The sequence below is a fragment of the Euwallacea similis genome, chromosome 24 (assembly GCF_039881205.1).
Source record: "Euwallacea similis isolate ESF13 chromosome 24, ESF131.1, whole genome shotgun sequence".
NCBI classification, from domain to species: domain Eukaryota; kingdom Metazoa; phylum Arthropoda; class Insecta; order Coleoptera; family Curculionidae; genus Euwallacea; species Euwallacea similis.
This window is the reverse complement of record NC_089632.1, coordinates 2,720,169-2,738,942: the sequence shown is the minus strand read 5'-3', so window position 1 is coordinate 2,738,942 and position 18,774 is coordinate 2,720,169. Positions and strand designations below refer to the sequence as shown.

The 18,774-nt window shown below is 34.6% G+C and overlaps 1 protein-coding gene across 5 annotated transcripts in view; it reads left to right on the top strand.

The window, feature by feature from the left end:
* Positions 1-18,774, top strand: part of sdk (sidekick cell adhesion molecule) — a 94,786-nt gene that overhangs the window by 57,318 nt on the left and 18,694 nt on the right. For all 5 annotated transcript variants that reach the window (XM_066402097.1, XM_066402102.1, XM_066402100.1 and 2 more), the window contains exon 3: positions 13,617-13,793. In XM_066402097.1, coding sequence (XP_066258194.1) covers positions 13,617-13,793 — 177 coding nt within the window. The remainder of the gene's footprint in view (positions 1-13,616; positions 13,794-18,774) is intronic.

The window sequence follows — 18,774 nt, the reverse complement described above, 5'->3', positions numbered from 1 at the left end:
AAGTTCTGCGAAAACTTTCCTTGACAAAGTGGTGATGGAATTTTAAATGTGGTTTCTATGTCATTGCTTTGAAATGTCGCAAATAATTCCGGTTTTGAATCAAAGATTTATTACTTACGATTGAAATTATACGAGCCTAAAGCACCAATCAATTATTCAGATATTATCGAGGCTCGTGGCAAAACTTTTACTCGTGGAGGGTGGAGGGTTTCGCTTCAGACTGAAAAAAACAAGTGAAATTTTTACCTCTAAGGCATCGTCACTTTCTCATTAAGTTTACTTATAGTTATCCAATATTTTCGTGCAATATAATTGCTGTCCTACTTGTTAGAGTAAATTTCTGCGAATGTGACAGTTTTAGTTATACAACACAAAGCGATCTGACGGCAGCACAATTTTTCTAAAAAAAAGCGGAAACAGCGTTTTCTAATTTTTCCGGCTTTCACGTCATGAATAAACAACTAAGTGCTCATGGTAACTATCCAGGCTAATGCTATTCAGTGGATGTAAAAATGGCATTAGAGCAAAGGAAAGACCGACAAATCACAAGAATAATCCGTATAATAGCCAAAAAATGTAGTTATACCCTCGTCGTAGCTTTTCCTTTTCGTGGTTTTTCCCCGGCTCGGGGCCCGATTTATGGGGTGTTGTGCCAAAGCTCTTTAGGTTCGGTAATTCAATTTATAGATTAAAAAGAAAGTCGGCATCTACTTGATTTCAAGGCTTGAATTAGTTAGATTTCCATACATTTTTTTTCTAGATTTCTAAATAGCTTTCTAATAAAAGAAATTGACCAAAAAAAACACAGTGGAAATTTTGCTTAGGAGCATTCGTAACTACGTTCTGAAACCCTTTAGGATAGACAATCCACGATACAAATACGTGAGCTATGACATGCCATAATTTGCTTATTACATAATAAATTTAGACCTATAAGTCACTGATACTAATTCCCGTGAACGAAGTTTACCGCAGCAATGGCCAGCAAAGTAGGGATGTACTCCGCATACATCCATCGATTCCTGTCTGTGTTTATACTAACTCTCGTTAAAATCTTGGTAATATGGTGGATGCATTTTCTGTCTCAAATAATAATTAAATTTTATTAAATTTCCTATGATCTCTTAAATGCAATTATGATACCACTATTTTTAGAAAATCAAGCCCAGTTTCGGGAATTCGCACTTGTAAATAGACAACTCATAATATAAACAAGGCTGTGATGTACCACAATTTGCATTTGGAATAAATTTACCTCTGTAAATGTCTAATGAACTCTCGTTAAACTCTTGACAATGTGGCGAATTTCACGTTTTTGAGATAATCATCATACATTTTTATGTTTTACAATAAAAATTTCTCAAGATCTATAATTTGTTAAAAGTTTGAAATAACGTAATGTGGTTTGTACTGAACGATCATAGCTTTGAAACGTTTATAAAATGAAATAATTTTTATAATATGATTTTCAAGTTTTTGGAAACTTTGAAATTTTGAATAGTGATGGCATTCAATAGATCTTTCAAAACTAGAATATAATCGTATTGTTCCGTCTCGCACCAGCGACAAGATACAGGTCTTGACTGTATGAAGAATGTAAAATATTAGGACCTAGGACTTAGAGATCTCAAAAATGGTTGAAGATAGGTACAGGACATTTATCATACAAAAATATATAGAATTGCAAAAGTGAAGTGATTGCTTAGCAATAAAAAAAAGTCTTATTTGTCGGCTATAGAATCATTGAATCGGGTATAATTCTGCTGTATGCGAAATTTGTTAAATTTGTATGTATTAGATTTTTGAGATATTACGCAGTTTCCAGACTTATGGATATGTGTATATCACATTACCGAGAAAGCAAAAACTTTCAATCTCACGACAATTTCGTCACCGTAACACTTTTTCCAAAGGTGCGACATGAAAGTTTAAAAAGTGCTCCGAGTATTTTAAATTACATCGCAAAGTTTTTAATTTTAGGAGCGACACGAAAACTTTCTATTAAATATTTGCCCCTTACGCGATCTCCTCTGTTATGCTAAAATCCTCGCCCCACCCAGAGTTTCAATTCCGGGTTTTATTAAAGCGAATTAGATTACGTCTAGGTATTTGCATTAATAGGAAAGTACAATTATTTGGGGCCCGGTGAACTTTGAAATTGGCTCCTTGTTCTATGTGTACTTAGGATATACGATATGTCCCTTACAAATTATATACCGAAATTTCGGAGAAAAGGAATGCAAATCCATTGGACCGCGATGTTGTAATAAGGCCATCTGGGATTTTTCGGAATAGTCCTTGATCCATTGTTGGCTTAGGCAATTTACCCAGAAAATTGCTTGTTTTATTTTAATATAAGGACATGAACGTTTCCCCATTAAAAAGGCAATTTTGCACCCCCTCTCAAGCACCTATCTATCCACAAAACCACCGACATTCTTTTGCGTTCATTATTAATCCGGCATTTATACTTCCCTTTCACCACGTCCACGTCTGGTTTATCGCCCTCAATCTTTCAAAAGCTCAGTTCTTGCACCTCATGTGGCTGCTTGCACTCGAGTGGTGGGGGTACACACATGATATTATAGAAAAATATGAAAAAGTCTTATAATTTCCAGCGGGCTTTATAAGCTTTTAACAATAATTGAAAATAAATTACGGTCGACACGAATGACTCTAAGGTTATTCCAAAAAAATGGTCGACATGAAATTTATTAATTAGGGTGACTTGTGGGAAGTATAATAATTGCGTTGCCCCCGTTAAAAACTTGTACAAGTCGATGTTTTATTATAATTAAAACTCCATTTGTCGACTTCCGCATTGACCTTTAGTTTGTGACATGATGGATCCTACTACATTCGGTAGAGTTAGAATTAGAATCTATTCCCATCTCAATTGGTTCAATTATTAATCGGTAAAGTTTCCAAATGCTGACCAATCGGTCATTGGGACTAGATTTATTAAACCGCACTGGCAATGATTCATTACGTCACTGGAGTGTAATGAGGGTCATAAAATTAACCTAGTTAAATAGACATGTCGCGAGAACAAAAATTATATGGAAAATTAACCCGTCCGGTCCGTAAATGACCGTTAATCAATATGAAACACATTTGTCACTGGTGTTTTAATACCTAGCTGACTGGTAAATTATACTTTTATACGGTTGAAAAATCCTAGCGCTGAATATATACTAAATGACATAGAAACGCAAGCACCCAGTAAAAATGTTTCGATTTCCATAATATTTTGTGCACATACAAGAGGAGTTAAACTATGTAAATCATTAAAGTATCAAGTAAATTGGATTATTTTAATCCATTAATTGGGATTCTTATAATTAATAATGTGTTGATGCGTCACGATTTCTTCCGCATTCATTAATGCATACAGGCATACTTCTGATGAGGGTGTTAATATCTTCCTGGGATATTTCATTCCACGCAACTTCTATTCCATGTTGAAGCGCTGCGAAAGTTTAAGGGTGCGACTGTAAAGTTCGTAATCTCCTATCGGTAATGTTCCACACGTGTTCAATTGGAGACAAATCTGGAGATCTTGGAGGTCAAGACAGTTTAGCTTGTTGAAAGTACTCCAACACTATCTTTGGCACATGTGGTAGAGTTTTATCTTGTTGAAAGATAGAATTTTGGAGGATTCTTAGGTATCGAATTAAGTAAGGCTCCACCATTTCTTGATTGTACCGCAGTACGGTCACATTGCCCCTAATAAAGATCAGAGGTGCCCTGCAGTTATAAGTAATAATACCTCACACCATAACATCAACAACATGATGTATATGCTTCTCGACAAAAAATTGTGGATCTCGTCGTTCCTCACGCTGCCTTCTAACCCTTCCCTGACCGCCATGCATGTCCAAACAGAACTTGGATTCGTCGCTGCAGACTTGCGTTCCACTATTCATTCCAGGCTAATCGTTCTCTACCTTGCCCAATTCGATTTCGTTTGTGCTCCGGACTTAAAGGTAAAACAAATTGTGCTCGTTATAAAAATGAACCAAAGTTTCTGATTCGTCGGAATACATTTCGCATTTCAATAACTCTGCCGTGTTCTGTAAACCGCTGATTGACAATTGCTCTGATGGTAGAAAATCGATTCCGTATAGCCAACAATCTTAGGTGACGATCTTGAAGTGATGTCGTCTTGCGAATTCGTCCGGAAGTTGTGATATCAAAAGTTAGCTTTTCTATTCTTCATAAAAATACTCAAAAGAAAAGAAATACCCTAAACATGCAGGCCGATAAGACTGAAAACGTAATCACATCTTTTTTGCAGCATTACAAATGTTTGTACAAAATATTATTGCAATTGGAACACTTTTACTGCGTGTTTAAGTTTACATGTCACCTAATGTACAATAAAAATGAGCAAACAAAAGTCATGAAACAGCTATGTCCTATCGACTGCGCCAATAGCGAAATTTAATAAACACCCGCCGCTTCTTCGTGTACTCGGAGTGGCGTAATTATTACGTTCTTTTCGTCTTTATTCGTGCATAATGAAAACTGACCTCATCGTGCCTCCGGATATTCGTGCTCGAATTTCTCGTTACTGCATATAGGAGAGTTTCCCCTATTGTGCCTTGACCTGCTATGAACCGTGGTGGTTGGATCGACCATTTTACGGCTTCTAAAGATTAAAAGTTCAATAACAAGAAGTAAAGACGCGTTTTGTTTCAAGTGTTATACAGGGTGGGTGTAAATCGGGAACAAATTTCACAGTTTTCGACTTACCGGCCTCAAATTGTTCTTAAGCGGGATTTGGGTATGATAAAACTGTAAAAAAAACTATCTCTAAATAACGAAAATATTAGTCATCATGATAGGTCACACAGAAAAATATTTGTAGGTAAACATATCTTCCCATGACAGTGGGTTGAAGCTATCTTTAAATGATAAAAGGTCAAATAAATTAAACTTCACAAATTTTGTTCACAATTTTTTTTACAAATGGTTAATGAACCAAATGAGAATTAAATTGTCAAGCATTCAAAAATAACATCAACTACCTTACTGCCAAACCTGCATAAAATTATGCATTTTAATAGAAAATATATTTATTAAGGAATACACACATATAACTTCTAAAGTTCTTTTTTTACTTTGATTTTTGTTCGTTTTATTATGTAGTGCAAAAAAAATGAAATATTTAGTTATTAATGAATTTTGATTAAGAATCAATTAGTTTATGCCATAATTACTTTACTATTAAATTTTAAACAATAAAAAAATTCTTACGGGCGAAAAAAGAAAGTTTTCATTCAAAATTTTTGAAGTAAAAAAGAAATTAATAACATGTATCTCCGCTCCAACATAAGTACAAGCTTGAAGACGTCGCTGCATGCTTTGAACAAGATTAGCTAGAAGATCTTGAAGAATATGCTGTCAGTCTTCTATAGTAGCAACAACAAGCTCCTGGACGGTTCTGGGAAGATTTCTTTGACCATATCCCAAGCATGTTCTATAGAGTTCGTGTCAGGCGATAAAGGCGACCAATCTAAACGGTTGATCCTTTCACTTTCAAGATAGTTATTTATTATCACAGTACGGTGAGAACGGGTGTTGTCGCCCATGAAGGCGAATCTGCCACCAACAGCCCCTCACCATAGTTTGACACATGGATTCAGAATGCCCCTAATGTATCTATCGTCTGTCATTGTCCCTGGTCAAGTTGAACAGCTCTTGATGGCTCTCTCCAAATTAAAATTCGGCGACTATCATTGACCAAACAAATTCTGGCCTCATCAGGAAAAAGAACACAATTCCAAAATCTTTCGAGTAAGAATATGTGTTGGTCAACCCACTGGAATCGACGAAGTCTGTGTTGATATTGTAGCCGAGGAACTCTTATTGGTCAACAACATCGCAAACGATATTGAATGATTCGTCTTCTTAGCATCAAACAAGACATAGCAACTCCAAGTACACGTGTAACTTCCTTTTCGAGGCTCTGCTATTGCCATAGTAGCATTTCGTCAAATTGTTAAGTGTTTACAGCGATTCTGCGTTTGGTTAATGTCACGCTTACGGCCACTTCTGTGTATCTTTTGCAAAGAGTCAGCTTCTAAATAGCGATTCCATATGCGGGAGACGTCGCTTTGAGAAACGCCTATTCGCTCAGCTACAAATCTCTGTAAATGCCCTTCTTGAACTAAAGCCACTATTCTGGCACGAACAATTCGTGATATCACTTGGCGTTCATGGGTTTTGCTTTGAACCTTAAAATGGTACTGGCTCATACTATCAAAACAAACGTCGAATTCTCCATTTAAGAAAACATACAGGGTGATTCACGTAACTGTTTCATTAGAAACTTTTGTACTTTTAACAAATTTAAATTCTTTATATTTGGGGGTTAAACTAATGTAGATACACTCTACTTTTTTAAAATATTTTGAAGGTCATATCACTTCCGTTTATACCGGAAGTCGAGGTCAACTTCCTTATTTCAAATGGAACACCCAGTATATTTTTGCACTTTTGGAATCTAGGAATTAAGCTGATTAAATTCTTATTAGGTACTCCTATACCTAAACCTAACCGTTTTAAAGATATATTGGTTTATAAGAAAAATCTTTCTAAAACACCATTTCTATAAAATTTAAAATTCTCAGCTATTATTGAAGCTGGCTTTACGAAAATTTGCTGACATGTTAACTAGATATGGTAGATTAGGTTAATGTGAAAAGTTTTTATAAATATAATACAGGGTATCCAAAAAACCATATCATATTTAAAGAACTTTGATGGCAAAAAAGTCGCTTATTTCAAATGGAACACCCCATATATTTTTATATGTCTAGAATCTAAATTTAACTCTGAATCGATTATTATTAAGCATCCCTATACCTAAAATTAACGCTCTTGCTCTAATTTGCGATTTTTGAATATTGTACAATAATAATTCTAAGTATCTTAGTTAGCTTTGAAAAGAACGTGGCTGCTTCTTGTAACATGCGTTAATATAATTATTAATTTAATAAGTTCGCTCAGAAGTTTAGAATCATGAACTTTAATAATAAGACTTTTTAGTTTCGACTTTTCCATGTCTTAAAAAATTTGATTCCAATATCCTAAATTTGTTCTTTGTGATTTTCGGAAGATGCGGATATCTTTCGTTGAATGTACGGCAAGTTCTCTCCAAAACTTCCAACACTCTCCATGAATAAAGAATAAATTAAAAATATCACTATTTGAATAAGTATTATTAAAGTTCGTGATTCTAAACTGCTGAGCGAACTTATTAAATTAATAATTATATTAACGCATGTTACAAGAAGCAGCCACGTTCTTTTCAAAGCTAACTAAGATACTTAGAATTATTATCGTACAATATTCAAAAATCGCAAATTAGAGCAAAAGCGTTAATTTTAGGTATAGAGATGCTTAATAATAATCGATTCAGAATTAAATTTAGATTCTAGACATATGAAAATATATGGGGTGTTCTATTTGAAATAAGCGACTTTTTTGCCATCAAAATTCTTTAAATATGATGTGGTTTTTTGGATACCCTGTATGATATTTATAAAAACTTTTCACATTAACCTAATCTACCATATCTAGTTAACATGTCAGCAAATTTTCGTAAAGCCAGCTTCAATAATAGCTGAGAATTTTAAATTTTATAAAAATGGTGTTTTAGAAAGATTTTTCTTTTAAACCAATATATCTTTAAAATGGTTAGGTTTAGGTATAGGAGTACCTAATAAGAATTTAATCAGCTTAATCACTAGATTCCAAAAATGCAAAAATATACTGGGTGTTCCATTTGAAATAAGGAAGTTGATCTCGACTTCCGGTATAACCGGAAGAGAGATGACCTTCAAAATATTTTTAAAAAGTAGAGTGTATCTATATTAGCTTAACCCCCAAATATGAAAAATTTAGATTAGTTATAAGTACAAAAGTTTCTAATGAAACAGTTACGTGAATCACCCTGTATATAAAAGAGTTGTTTGCCGATTTAAAAAAGACATTCTTTAGTGATAAACCATAAATACGAAGGTGAAATTATTTTAAAACAGAAAAATTTGGTGATACAAAAGCTTTGAAGCTATGCGTATTTAATTTTAAAAAATTGTTGAAAATAAGGCATTGCATTGAAATTTTAGATCAATATGAGGGATTTAAAAATTTGCATTATTTTGAATTACTGTACGCTTTGTCGATAGTCTTATTGCTAGACATGTTTTACTGTTTGCAATTCGTAGGTCTTTATGCGATCTATTGTAATCACTAATTTCTCCATTATTTAGTATTTATATATTATATAGTATGGCTCGCGGCACCTGTGTCTTGCAGAGGTGTAAAAAATCGACATAACTTTCTTTTATCAGTATCAGTAACTTCGATATTTTAGGAATTTCCAACTGAAAAATTCTCGTTATACATAAAGAAAAGTAAATTTTCGTGTGAATGCTGGAGTATACAGATGGTAGCACCACGCTCATCTCTGAAGCGACGATGGTCAGTAAATCATCAATTTCTAGACTTCCACGAAAAGAGAAGCTGTTTCCATGCCAATTTGCGCCTGTTCAAAGTTTGTTGCCATGGGATTTTCAGTCTAGAATTGATCTGTGCAATTTGCCAATCCAAAAGCAACATCGCAACCCTTTGTTCTTTAATAAAATACTGTTCACCTAAAGGCCAGATTTACAACGAGAGATATATTTAATTCGACAAACCATCTATTCTTACAACACGAAAAACCTTCATTTAATGAGAGGACATTCCTTTCAACATGAACCTTCAATTAATGTATGGTGTATGATTTTAAGACCAGCTGACTTTCCGACAAAACTGAATTGGGAATTGTACTTTAGCCTCCTGAGGAATCATTTACCCATAGTTTTAGAGGATTTTCCCCCAGTCTTAATGTATCAAGGACGGAGTTTTTGATTAATCAAAATGACGAAATTTTTGGGAATCAAATCGTATCATTGTGAATAAACTACAATTAAATAAACAAATAAATATTTTAAATTCAATATTTTCTTAGTAATTGCCTGTGGACATATGGTAACGCCAATTCTTAGTGGTAGCGTGGAAAATTGAAACCAGAATATGAGAAAATGGAACAGATTTTTTAATGCAACTGTGTATAATTTTACAGTGCAATAAACATACTGTTTATAAATACATTACGCAGGGTGTCCCATTTAAAGCTGTGATTGAAGATTACTCAAAAACGGTACGTTCTGTGAAAAAAAGTTATCCGGTAAAGAGGGAGACGTGTCATGAAGATAGTAGCTTTTAGCCAAAACGTCATTTTAACATCATTTCAAATCACTATCTTTATGATATGTCCCCTCTTTACCGGACAACTTTTATTTGGAACTTTTTTACATATAACGTGCCGTTTTTGACTAATCTTCAATCACAGTTTTAAATGGGACACCTTGTATATATAATCTGTTAGTGATGCAGGGGAATTTCCCGGTACAATTTCAGCATTGCCAAGGGGCAACGCAAGTTCATTATGGGTTAAAACAGTATTTTTAGTTCATGTAAAACGGCTTTAAAGTAAATGTGGAAAAAATGGAGGGTTGGGCGAAAGTCCGGAATAACATTAATATCCTTTCAAAGAGGAACTTAAAAGAAAACCGCTTAAACACGTGAATTAATTTTGCATTTTACGTATTTTTGGCAATAAAATTAAATATTTTCCTTCAACCTCTTAGCTGCAACTTTACTCAACTTTTTTCTTTTTAATGGAAACATGTATGTCATGTGTGGGCTCGTTGAAAAGCTCGTGAAAAATGAAATATTACCTTACCCCTTTTCTTCTCTTAGTTATGTGGTTATTAAGAATTAAAAAAAAAACTTTTAAAAACAAAAAAATGAAGAATACTTTCTTAGTCCTATCTACAGGTTATTAAACGTAGTAGATGCTAAAAATATCCTTCGCCCTCTACTTGGCAAGCTCCCAAGCGATGGTAAAACCCAATGAAATCTAATATCGATACGCTGTCTTTGATTCGGAATTAGTTTTTATTTCGCATCGATAAAATAAAGAAACAAGCAAAGTAGTATTCAGCATATCAAGCTGTATTTCAAAAGAATTGCTGCATTTTTGTACCAAGTTTATTGTCTCAATAAACAATACATTTTTTTTTTTTCGTTTTAAAATTGTAGCATTTTTGTGTAAAATGGAATTAAAACGTCCAGATTATTAATTTGTGTACTCTAAAGGTGTTCTCTTTAAATTTACTAAACAAAAATGGTATGATCAGAAAGGCAGCGCATTGAAGTCTTGGCATTGCTGGGATGTGAATATAGAATGCGAAATCAAAATGAAGTTTACGGAAAAAAAGTTTTCAGGCTACTATTAGTAAGATATTCCACAAATTTGAGGAATATGATGACGAAAATAATGGGTTTTTACTGAAGATACTCTTTTCGGATGAAGCTACCTTTTATTTAAATGGAATGATTAACAGGCATAATTATCATTTCTGGAGTCAAGAAAATCCATACTGGATATGTGAAGCTCATACGCAGCGCCCTCAGAAAGTAAATGCATGGACAGGTGTCATTAACAACCGAATTTTAGAGCCATGCCTTTTTTAAGAAAACCTTACAGCTGAACACACTACTTAGACTCTTTAAGTTTTGAACTGATTCCTGCTCTAGCTATTATATTTCCCAGTGAAGTGTCCACTGAAACAATTTGGTTTCAATAGAACGGCATTCCCCTACATTTTGGTATCAATGTCAGAGGATATCTTGATGAAATATTTGCAGATTGCTGGATTGGGCGACGCGGTACAATTGAACGGCCACCTAGATCTACAGATATAACGCCATTAGATTATTTTCTTTGGATATACCTGAAAGATAAGGTTTATCAAAATAGCCAGGCTAATATTGAAGACTTAATAACGAAAATTAGGGTGGAGTCAAATAATATACCGGCTAAAGACATTCGGAATTCCATCGACGGATTTTACCATCGTCTGAGAACACATCAAGTAGAGGGCGGAAGACCTTTTCAGCGTTTGTTACGTTAAATAGTTAGTAGATAGGACCAAGAAGGTATTCGTCTTTTTTTGTTTTATTTGCTAATAACCACATCTAAAAAAAGGATATGCTAAGATTCCATTTCCCACTAGCTTTCCAACGTATATTTAAAAAATATTTTTTAATTAAAAAAAAGTTTGGTAGGGTTGCAGCTGAGGGGTTGAAGAAAAATATTTCATTTTATTGCCAAAAAACACGTACAATTCAAAATCAATTCACATGTTTAGGCGTTTTTTTTTAAGTTACTCGTTGAAAAGGCACTAATTTTATTCCGGACTTTCGCCCAGCTCTGTATATTAGAAATTCGAAAATTTCGGTGTTTTCAAAATAACTGAAAAGCCAAAAATAATTTAATAGATCCGTTCGCACCGCGAAGCTATCTCCTTGAACGCGCAACTTTCCTCCCGTTCGACCAAGCCTGTGTCTTTTACGTTTACGAGATCCCTGGCCGGACATGCTTATCTTGAACACACCGTGTTTGCGTGTTTTACGACCTCATCCTTAGATGAAAGTAGCGTTTGCGACCAACGCCACTGACAGAATACAAAAAAAATTTATTCAACAATAAACTCTTTAAAACCTCACTTGACACTCTTTTTTTGCCGCTCGCTCCGGGATTTCCGCATGTGTGTCAGTGCATCTCCACTTTAAAGGTAATTGGAAATATTGACAACTTTGTGTATCGGTTTTTCGCAGTAATGTCACTCGAGGTGTTCGTGAGTGTTTAAAGCGGCCGGAAAAGCCGCTTTCCAGTGGCAAAAATTTCAATACATGTGTCGAAAGAGAATGGGAGTTTAAATTGGTTGCCACTTGCAATGAGAAATCCAGGTTTAGCAGCGGTATTGTTTTGCCGGTGCAGGGACGATACATTCCGGAAACGAATTAGGTGTTAACAGGGGGGAAAAGAAGTTTTCAATAAATATTTCAGCCGGTAATATGATTTTTGATATCTGTGAGCTTATCTCGACAGTAACATAAAACATCCGCTCGCATAAACAAGGCAAAGCAAGGTCTTTGCGTTGATTTATATCCGCTTCCAGTTTTACATCGGTTTATTTTACTATTGCACGGATCTGGAAGCGTTCCAGTATATGGCGTGAAAAATGGCGATTGTCTTGGAAGTTGGAATGGAACCCCTATCTAGTCGCGATAAAATTAAGTTCATACTCTAGTGGTTCCCAATGTTTATGCGCGTCATAAAACTCTTTGTTGCCGAGAATTATGCGGAATATTGCATTTGAATTAATAGAGAATTTTATTCGAAATATTCTAATTTGAGACGAGCGGTCTCTCCAGATTGTGAAATTTTTGCTTTCAAACGCCGAGTAAAAACTGTCTTTCGGATTGTTTAATTATTTCCATCGGGGCCGACATGTATGTTTCGGACTTTTTGCTCGTTTGGGAGGATTTAGTACGTACAGCGCTTGGACGGACCCGGGATTTCGTGTTTTTAGACGTTGCACATGTCTCCGTCCATCATAGACGTGGCTGACTATGTACTCTTGACTGTTTAGCTGTTTATCTGCAATACGCACCAAACCGAGTTCCGCACCGAGAGGAGCGGAGGAAATAATCCCGTCGAGTTATCGGGGTTCGACCGATCCCATTAAGGCGGGGCCAGCCGGACCATCTCGCCTCCACGCCATTTTTCGGAACCTTCACGTTTGACGATGAATCCAAAAGGAACTTGCGCCCCAGCACTGACCACAGCGTCGCAATTTCTCATTTAATTCTCGCATTAGGCTTACGACCTCCCTAAATTAGCCCCGGCCTTTTTAAATCCGGCATAGAGGTGCCTGGGCATCAGGAGAAAACAAATTATAAAACCGAAATAAAGTAATACAATTCCAGGTGCCCGCGTACAAGCGAATGCACTTCCCCTTGAATATTTTGTTTACTGCCTCAATCCAGCCATGTGATGAAACCTGGATTTTATTATTCCAAGCAACTTTAAATTTTTTACACTTCAACTCGTAAATGGGGTAATGGGTGTATGGTTAAGGCATCTGTTAACTATGTAATAACGCGGGAATGCTGAATAATTAGACGCCCGTGAAGCAGTAGATCCCGCACCTAATCAGTATTAATATGCGTAAGTAAGGTGTGATATAGAGGCGTCTTATAATTCATGGCAAATTGTCATTATATCCAGTTTGCTCCGTGAGTCCTGCTAATTGAGCGGGAGTAGATATTCTTGTTCGAAAAGGAATACGTCACGAATTATGAATCATCGTTAGTCCTGCAATAAGTTGACAGTCTTTTTATCGCCATTTGTCTATACGTCCCAGTGATGTATTACCCGCTTTTAAAACGATGACATAAAACTAGTTATATGAGCGACGTCAGTTTCATACCCCATATACACGAGGATGTTTATTGCCATCAGGCATGTCTTTATATTGCGTAAAAATTACGAGAATATATTACACTATAAAACAGGTTAAAGCTGCCTATCTATTATGGTTTATCTCCTCGCCAGCACATTATCGTAATACTTCGTGATATTGATCACTGGGATTTTTCCACCTGCCTTTTGCTATCTATCCCCATTACACGAAGTATTTCCGTTGCAGGCAATCCAGCTCCCCAGTTCAAATGGCTCAAGGATGGAGTCGCCATCACGGAATTCTCCACCGACCCCTTCTACAAGATTATTTCTGCAAAACTGGAGGACGGGGGCAGCTACAGGTGCATAGCATCGAACAAAATTGGCTCCATACTCAGCGAGGAAATCAAAATTGTTGTGGCCTGTAAGTGCTTAACAAATTGCGCGTAAAAATAACGGAAACGGCACGGTTTTTTTTTCCATTTCTTCTAGAATCGCTGTCGGACGCAAATCTTGGGGAAAAATTTTCAATGTCATCGCGGAGTAATGCAAAATTGCGAATTTTCAACCCCCTGCGTTCATTGGGTTGTCCGGGAATAAATGCAGAATTTCAGATCGATTTCGTTTTAATTCTCTGAATTGTTGCGTGCCGATGTTTGATGATTTGTTACTTACTTTTATGAACGTCTAAATTAATAGAGCTCTCTGAGACCTAAAGTGATTCGAGTCAAAAAATTGCGTTCTCAAATAATTGAATTTAAAGTCATAATTATATTGAAAAATCCCCGAAATCAAATTTCAAAATTTTCTGCAAAGCAATTTTAGGAATCATATCGACATAAATTTCTCTGAGTAGAAACAGGCAATTTAATTTCAATTTTCTTACTTATTTTGCCCTTTTTTGACTTAGGCGACTATGGCCTTTAACGTTTCTCAAAATGGAATACATTTTTATGATTAGTAAAGAAAAAATAATATACAGGGTGTTTCTTAATTTATGGTAAAAAATGAAATGTGAATCATGAGCTTATTTTAAGATAAAATCTTCATATAAAGACATGTCCTAAATTGCTTCCATTTTTATTTACAGGATGTTCGAGTTTCATTTTTTAAAATTTTTATTAATTTCCCTGTTAGTTGTAAAGATAACTAAGTCAAAATAATAACAATCAATTTAGTATTGCAAACAGACTAAAATAACAATTATTTAAAATACTCCACAGGGTGTTACTTTTCTTGTGGTCGCTCTCAATATTTTATATCAGAACCTTTTTTATGACGTTTTTAGATTTTATTCATTAACTTAATTTAATCCCTTATGTCTTTTATTCAGTTTTTTGCCTCTTCAGTTTTTTTATGAAGACCAATAGTTTAAGAGATATTTGCAAGAACATCTAACCATGTTCGCTCCAATTGACCTAAGAATATGATAAAATGGCAAGGTAAAGAATGCTGCAATTAGATATAGTAAACAAGAAAAGTAACACCTTGTGAAGTATTTTAAATAATTGTTATTTCAGTTTGTTCGTAATACTAAATTGATTATTATTACCAATTTTGACTTAGTTATCTTTACAACTAACAGAGAAATTCATGAAAATTTAAAAAAATGAAACTTGAACATCCTGTAAATAAAAATGGAAGCAATTTAGGACATGCCTTTATATGAAGTTTTTATCTTAAAATAAACTCATGATTCACATTTCATTTTTTACCATAAATTAAGAAACACCCTGTATTTGTTTCCTTTTTGATACTTTAACAAAATAAAAGTAAGAGATGAATTTTTGAGAAAATTTCAACGTTAAGAAAAATTAAGGAATAGCTATTAATTACAAATCATCTTCTTTTTCTGTTTGCTCAAGTGTATCACTGCCTTCGATATTTCTATCTCCAATGACATATATGAAATATTGCTGACAAACAGGAGGAATAAATTGGAAAAGTTCCTTCATATTTTTCACCCATATTCCCTGTCACTTGTACTAAATGGTTCTATCTCTGACTCATTAAAACTTATCTTTTAACGAAATTTCAGTAACAGCAAATATCAAATACAAATTGACTTTCAAAGCTAGAGTGGTTTAAGTCAGACTTGTATCATTCTGGCTATCAACGGAACAAGAATGCAATTGTGCGCACTCATTAATGGCAAAACTTATGGGAATACAATTGGAAAATTAAGTACAGTAGCAGACAAAACTTTGGGAACAATCGGCAAATTCATTATAATTACTTTTTTCTTGCTCTTAAGTAAAAAAGTTACTAGTGCTCATGTTTTAAAACTAACTATGTTTATGATGGAACGCCCATTCTTAATGCAGTTAATGTGAGAAATTGGTTAAATGAAAATTTTCCCAAACGCTGGATCGGACGAAATCGCCCTCTCATTCGTTGGCCGTCGTGACCTCCGGATATTACACTCATGGACTTTTTCCTTTGGGAGACAATAAAAAATAAAGTTCATGCCACAAGAACCCGGACCCGCGAAAAGCTTTGTGCACGCAGTAAAGCTTGTCAGAGCATAACTCGACATCAGCTAAGTGAAGTATTGAGAAATAGTCTTCAGCGTATTGAAAAATGTATTATATAAACGAATTTGGGGGATTAATTGAAAATACCAATATTTAATCCACAAAACTGTTTTTTCCTAGTTAATAAAGTATTATTCTATGATTCTATGTTAAACTGAAATTAATATTAATTTATTACACTAAGGTTAGTTTTTAGTTTTTAAACAGTTCAAAGTTCTTTAATACTAGTAATACATTTTTTTAACAACCGCCAATCAGTTTTATTGTTAAAATAAAATGTTTGTCAATTTTAAAACTTGTTTACATAAAAAACATGTTTTATTGATTTTTTCGAACACCCTGTATAGCAGAAAAATGAAAATCGATACAGATGGGTTTTAAGTCATTCTAATTGAGAATCTGCCTTCATCGTTATCCTAAAACAAGCCCTAATAATACTTTTTGAAATTTGATCTTATAAAAATGCACGCAGTTAGTCATGATTATGGGTGAAGAGTCCTCGTACCCCCTAAGCAAATGCGCATTTTGAATATTTAATTAACAAAGTAAAACGTCAAAATCGGCCAAGAAGGAAAGATTTTACAAACGTGCTAAGTCCTTAACTCGGACATACTGTACATAAAATTTCGTCGGATCCAAACAAATTTATCTTAGTTTCGTCGTTCCATAAAACTGTTCTCTATTTTTCTCTCATCCAGGTCAAGTGCGAATTAGCAAACTCAAGTCGGGTCTTCCTGTTCCTTTCAGATATCATGGGTTTTTTGTGGGACGCCTTCCAAGTAACCCTGCGTCATTTAATCTTCTTTGGATAGTGCGCACAGAGACATTATCCTCTCTTTGAACTGTTATTTCTTTGCATATATTACTTGCCAATCTCCGATTTTTATTTGATGAACGTTTTATGTATCTATCAACAACACCATTTGTTTTACACGGTCTTCCGATTCTTGGCCTAGTGGCAGTGGTATTATGCACTTTATTTTTGCAAAAATCTTGGATACCGTTCCTCGATACATTTGCAGTTCCTTTACAATGTCAATTTGCTTCACACCACTATGGAATAATTCAATGACTTTACCTCCTAAGTCTTGTGAATATTGTTTCATTTTATCTATACTAACTCTTTTAGAAGTTAAATGAAATACCACAAGAATACTAACGTAAACATCAGAAGTAAATAAAATCTGTACTGGAAAATATATTGTTTCCACACTTTTGTCGCTATAAAATTCCCATACCTATAGAAATTTTATTGTTATTTTTTTTCTGTTGTTGCTTTGCCACTAATAACTTTAAATTTGAAAAAACTAAACTAACGCAAATATGAAAAATATGTTCTAAATATTGAATCTACAATGGGGAGTTAAAAAATATGTTCTTTAGGATTTTTAACAATGTTTCGAAACTTTTGTCCGCTACTGTATTTCAGATATTTCTTCACGATGTAGATTCCTGTATCGTAAAACTGTAACTGCAATTATGTGAAATGTGCAATTTTTGACTTGAACCACTCAAGTTTTCAAAAGTTTAATTAATTTTCTTTCCAAGGATAATATGTGTTTACCCTGGTTGCTTTTTGTTAGCTCCCAATAATTCAGTTTTATTAAATATGTCAAATCGAGATTTTCGCGTTATTCTCTTATGCGAGTTTAAACTCATTCGATGCGCTGCACAAACAGCCCCCAACATCAATGAAGTGTGGGGTGGTGCCGGTGTGTTCTAAGCACCATTTAGCGATGGTTCGGAAAATTCCGAAAAGGAAATTTCAGCCTCGAAGGTAAAGAAGGTCATGGAAGAAAATCTTGTCTTGATGTTAACGATCTGCGGAAGAAACTCCCACAACAACGGTTAGAGAACTTGCAGAAAAACTGTACATTAGTAAATCAATCATTGCTGACCAGCTCATGGCGATCGGTAAGGTCAGAAAATTGGAAAAATGGGTTCCTCACGAGTTGAAAAACTGGCAAAAAATTCTTCCGCACGAACTTTGCTCTGCTCTCTTTTGCCGTTAAAATAAAGAACCATTTCTGTACAAAATTGTAACTTGCAACGGAAAGTGGATACTCTATGACAATAGTAGACGATCTGGACAAAGAAGAAACGCTTCGACCTCTTCTGAAACCGTTCATCAAGAAAAGATAACGGTGACCGTTTAGTGGGCATCGTGTGGAATAATACACTACAGCTCTTTGAATTCTGGTAAAACTATTTCAACCGAGCAATATTATTCTGTAATTGATAAAATGCATTCCTATTTTTCCGTTCCCAAACCTGTTTTAGTGAATCCAAAGGGACTGATTATATTACCCTCTAGACCTCTCGCTAAGGGACTATCACTTTTTTAGGTGTATAGATAACTTCACGAAAGAAAAAAAATTTGGTGACCAGCAGACATTGAAAAGTGACTTGGGAATTCTTCACTTTTTAAAAATATGAATTTTTATTCGAAAGGTAGAAAAGCTTGTAATACGCTGGAAAAAGAGCATTCATTGCAATAGAGCCTATTTCGAGCGTTTAAATGATTTTTAAAAGCTAAATTTTTGTTTTTGTAGTTAAAGCTTTTAAACCTGCCTTTATTTCCGGGCAACCTGATTGTAACTACGGTTATTTTCAAATTGTTTCAAAGCGTTGCTCCATTGAAGTAGATCCGCATTTTTTGTGGAACTATCATAAAAATAGAAACTTGAAAAACACCTTTCATTTTTTTTTTTCCGAGGCCACAAATCAAAAAACCCTTAAGTACATTTCGAGATATCGTTCAGAGCCCCTAAATCAGTCTTCAATGAAAGTCATATTTTTAATTTATACAGTGGTGTAATGACTGTTAATGTAAATTAACAGTTATGCAATAGACATTTTGTTTTCAATTTC